The sequence below is a fragment of the Punica granatum genome, unplaced genomic scaffold, assembly GCF_007655135.1.
Source record: "Punica granatum isolate Tunisia-2019 unplaced genomic scaffold, ASM765513v2 Contig00026, whole genome shotgun sequence".
In the NCBI taxonomy this organism is placed as follows: Eukaryota; Viridiplantae; Streptophyta; class Magnoliopsida; order Myrtales; family Lythraceae; genus Punica; species Punica granatum.
Genome location: NW_022204044.1, coordinates 27,527 through 32,124, shown reverse-complemented (window position 1 = coordinate 32,124; position 4,598 = coordinate 27,527). Strand labels below are relative to the sequence as shown.

General features: G+C 42.6%; 1 protein-coding gene across 1 annotated transcript; it reads left to right on the top strand.

Moving 5' to 3' along the window:
* Positions 1-2,241: 2,241 nt before the first annotated feature.
* Positions 2,242-4,150, top strand: LOC116189838 (berberine bridge enzyme-like 26). Its single transcript, XM_031519577.1, has one exon. The coding sequence runs from the start codon at positions 2,354-2,356 to the stop codon at positions 3,974-3,976; it is 1,623 nt and encodes a 540-aa protein (XP_031375437.1). The 5' UTR covers positions 2,242-2,353; the 3' UTR covers positions 3,977-4,150.
* Positions 4,151-4,598: the final 448 nt, after the last annotated feature.

The window sequence follows — 4,598 nt, the reverse complement described above, 5'->3', positions numbered from 1 at the left end:
CAGCCAGAAATTGAAAATGAAGAAAGGTGGCGTTTCTTTTTTTTTTTTGGATAAATGATGAAACTTCATTGATAACAGATGAATTTACATCAGAAACCAATACCATTTTCCTCTATACGGAGTAAAATAAAAAATACCCAAGAGCTACTCCCAAGTCAACTAGTTGCAGTATCAAAATGGTGAAACATATGCCTCGCAATGATAGAGTGTGCAATTTTGCATGAGAATCGAGGGAGAACAGACAACTTTGCTTTCACATCCGAGAAGATCCTTCGTATTATAATTGTTGGAGGCGAGACTTGATTCCGGTAGAGCCTGGCGTTCCTCTCCCTCCAGATGCAGTAAATGTAGTGAGTCCAGAGAAGTTTAAGACAAATAATATCCAGCTTCTTTCCACGGAGAGAGGAGACCCAGCAAAGTTCCGTATTCCAGTCAACATTGTGTTTGTTCATTCCAACACGGTCTAATAAACTTCTCCAAATCCCTTGGGTGATAGGGCATTCAAAAAAGAGGTGATTTCGGGTCTCCAATTCCAAACTACAGAATTCGCATTCGGGTGCAGTAATCGAGATTCTCCAACTCATAAGCCTATCTTTTGTACTCAATCTATTATGAATACAAAGCCAGCTAATGAAAGAGGATCGAGCGTTTCTTTAGGGTATGTCTTCTACTAATTTCTTAATGTACAAAATTATTTTTGGTATACTATGTTCTGTACATACAAATTTGCGTTTGTTATGCAGCATTGTATTGGAGCTATCGATGGAACCCATGTCGCTGCATGTGTGCCATAGGTGAGCAGAGTACCTTATTGCGATCGGAATGCCGAAATATTTCAAAATGTATTGGCTGTTTGTTCACACGACATGATGTTTACATAAGTGATGACGGGTTAGGAGGCCTCCGCACACGATTCAAGAATATTTTCCAAAGCTGCGTGAGTGGAAGGTTTTCCAGCATTGCGTGGTCGTGAGTATTTGCTTATAAATTCGACGGTTTTCTATGTAATTGCAACCCTAATTTAATTAACTGTAATTTTTCTTATGTTCTTTGCATAACAATATTATGCTATTGATGCAGGGTTTCCAAATATACCAGGATATTTGGCTCCATACAAGGGAGAACGATACCACCAGAGTGATTTTCCTCGGCAAAATCCTCCAACAACGGAAAAAGAGCTATTCAATTAGCGCCATACGTTAGTGCGTAATGTCATCAAACGTTGCTTTGGTATTTTGAAAAAGAGATTCGTCATACTGAGTTTAATGACGAACTACATACCTTATACACAAGGGCAACTTGTCCTTGCCTGTTTTATTTTGCATAATTTTATACGCCGTAATAATTACCATGACATATTATTTATGGAGTACGGCGATGCATGAGTTGATTACGATGAATTTCACAATCCTCCACTACAAGAAGGAATTAGAGTAGATGTAGATATGAGTAGGGACGAAATGAACGCTGTATGCGATCGTATCGCTAATCGATTATGGCGTGCAGAGAGAAGATGACGATGACATGCACTTACGTGTTGTATTATGAGTTGTCTTATTTATTATTATGATGTGATAAATGAATTTATACGCATTATATTAAATGACAAAAATTAATGTATATAATTATTTTTGTATGTGTCTTTAACGTGGTTGCTTTATTTTGTAAAATGTGTGAAAGTCTACTCCACTCTTCTGAAAAGTTGCGACACCTTCATGTGGCAAAAGGACAAGGAAAGTTGAAAAAGAAAAAAAAAACGGCAGAAGCCTACCATCCCTTGTTTTGGCATTTGTTGAAATAAGCTTCAACCGGATTTGATCGTGCCCATGTGCTGCAGCTGGGTCCCACAGAAAGGGAAAATTCCCCCTTCAGTTGTCGGGTAGTAAACAGAGTTGGACATAGTTGAACATTTTTTATTTTCCAAACAGGCCCTAAGGGCATAACATTTCGACCTGACGATTGGATCATTTGGCTTAATGCATCGATCGAATTACGTGGGACTTTATTAGGGTCAGATCTGAAATCACTAAAAAGAAGTAACAAGTAGATCGAATTATGTGATATTCTTTTGGCGAAATTAAAAATAAATAAATTTTAACAATTTAAAAAAAAAAAGGTGGAGCCGAGAGCACATGTCCCCCGCTCTCACTCCTCATGACGGACCAGGTTTCATTTGTTAGTATTCTCCTCATGACGGGCCCGGTTTCATATATCAGAGAGAAGATGTAACAAGGACACAGTGGGCTAACCCCGTGAAGGCAACTGTTTTAATATATTTAAAGAAAGATATCTGTATATTCTGCTATAAGAACAACCTGAACTGGGAAGATCAGAGTCAGAGTGAAACAACGCCATGGAGTCTTCAAGTCCTATGAGACTTTTGCTTGTTTTGGTCTTGCAGCTTTCGGTTCAACTGAGAGCTTACACCGCTCCAATCGAAGAAACCTTCTTTCGATGTTTATCGGTTAATTCCAAGCTTGCCATTCCTCTGTCCTCATACTACACCCCCAACAACGCCTCATCCTTCACCTCTCTGCTCGACTCCACAGCACAGAGCCTTCGGTACGTGGGCCCAAAGGTGCCGAAACCCGACATCATATTCACCCCCCTCGGGGAACCCCATGTTCAAGCAGCTGTTATTTGCTCAAGGAGGCTCAATGTCCACATTCGAGTTCGTAGCGGAGGTCATGACTATGAGGCGGTGTCATATGTATCCCAGATCGAGACCCCTTTCATAGTCATAGACCTCGTGAGGCTCCGCGGGATTGATGTTGACATTCCAAGGAAGACTGCATGGGTCCAGGCAGGGGCCACAGATGGAGAAGTCTATTACAAGATAGCAGAGAGGAGTAAGGTCCATGGTTTCCCCATGGGTGTCTGCACAACCATTGGCATTGGTGGTCACATCACTGGAGGAGGCATTGGTTCAATGATGAGGAAGTTCGGCATCGCGGCTGATAATGTGTTGGATGCCCGAATCGTGGACTCGAAGGGTAGGATCCTAAACCGAGCGGCTATGGGGGAGGACCTCTTCTGGGCTATTCGAGGAGGAGGGGGAGGTAGTTTTGGGATCATCCTTGCTTGGAGGATAAAGCTGGTTAATGTTCCACAGACTGTGACGGTCTTCACGGTCTCGAAAACATTGGATCAAGATGGGACCAAGCTCCTACTCCGGTGGCAAGAAGTTGCCCCCAAGCTCGACGATAACCTTTTCCTAAATGTCGCCATACGGCCAGCCCCAACTGGGAATGGAACCAGCAGGACGGTGACCACAACTTACCGCGCCCTGTTCCTTGGGAGCAGGACGCACCTTCTCAAGGTGATGGAGGAAGGCTTCCCAGAGCTGGGCCTAACTAGCCAGGACTGCATTGAGACAAGCTGGATCGAGTCTGTCCTGTACATGGCATTGTTCCCTAACACCACGGGGCTCGAGGTCCTCCGCCAGGTCATATCCTCAATTCCGCCGGGCTACTTCAAAGCAAAGGCTGACTTTGTGCGGGTACCCATCCCCGAGAGCGGGCTGAACGGGCTGTGGAAGCTCTTTCTCGAAGAAGAGAGCCCATTCATGCAATGGACCCCTTACGGGGGGATGATGGAGAGGATTTTCGAGGATGCAACTCCTTTTCCGCACAGAAGGGGAATATTGTTCGAGATCTTCTATAGTACGTCTTGGCAGAAGGATGAAGACCCATCAAAGCACATGAACTGGATCAAGAGGCTTTACAATTACATGGGTCCTTATGTGTCGAGCTCTCCTAGGGAGGCCTATGTGAACTACAGGGACCTCGATTTGGGTATGAATCGGAACTTGAAAAATGCAACCGATTATGATCTGATAGAGGCGAGTGCCTGGGGAACTAAGTATTTCAAGCGGAATTTCTATAAGCTGCTGGAAGTGAAGAGTAGAGTCGATCCCGACAACATCTTCAGGCACGAGCAAAGCATTCCACCCCTGCTTGTCAAGGGGCAGACCTGATCTGGACCATTTTCCATTCTCCTTATAATATCTCCCTTCTGTCTCCCCATGAGTGCACGCCTCCGCGAACGATGCTTTTATTGAACACCTGTAGATGTTCTATAGTTATAGCTTCTCCCAACAAATTTTGTAGCATAAATAAAAGGAAATGAATTCGGTTCTTTTTTTTTTTTTATAAGTTGGAATGAGGTTCACCATCCCCCCTTTTCCATTAAGAAAAAAGCCCTCACATGAAATGATTAGGGAGAAAAATCGTCTATAGAACCTGCAATTATTCCAAAAGGTTACTTTGACGACATGGATGGAATCATAAGGGCGTCATTACTTATAACCATGGTTGCTTCGCGAATGAAGGTCAATCGTTTCATCTTATAACATCATACGTGCCAGAAATGACTTAAAAGAGTACAATAGAAATGACATTCGTTCACGAATCTAAACGGCATAAACTATTACTCTTAGTCTAATTTTTCCGATTTCTGTTGATTTTCCAGTTATCTAGACATTTTTTTTATGGTAATATTCTAGAAGTCTTTAAATAATGATTAAATTTTGAAAAATGAAAAATATAAATAAATAAAGAGAGAAAATGAAGGAGAAGGTTTGGATGCCTCCACGCCGG

What these genes read in the sequence shown, in the direction of transcription:
- LOC116189838 (XM_031519577.1), top strand. Translation starts at nt 2,354, where the DNA reads ATGGAGTCTTCAAGTCCTATGAGACTTTTGCTTGTTTTGGTCTTGCAG.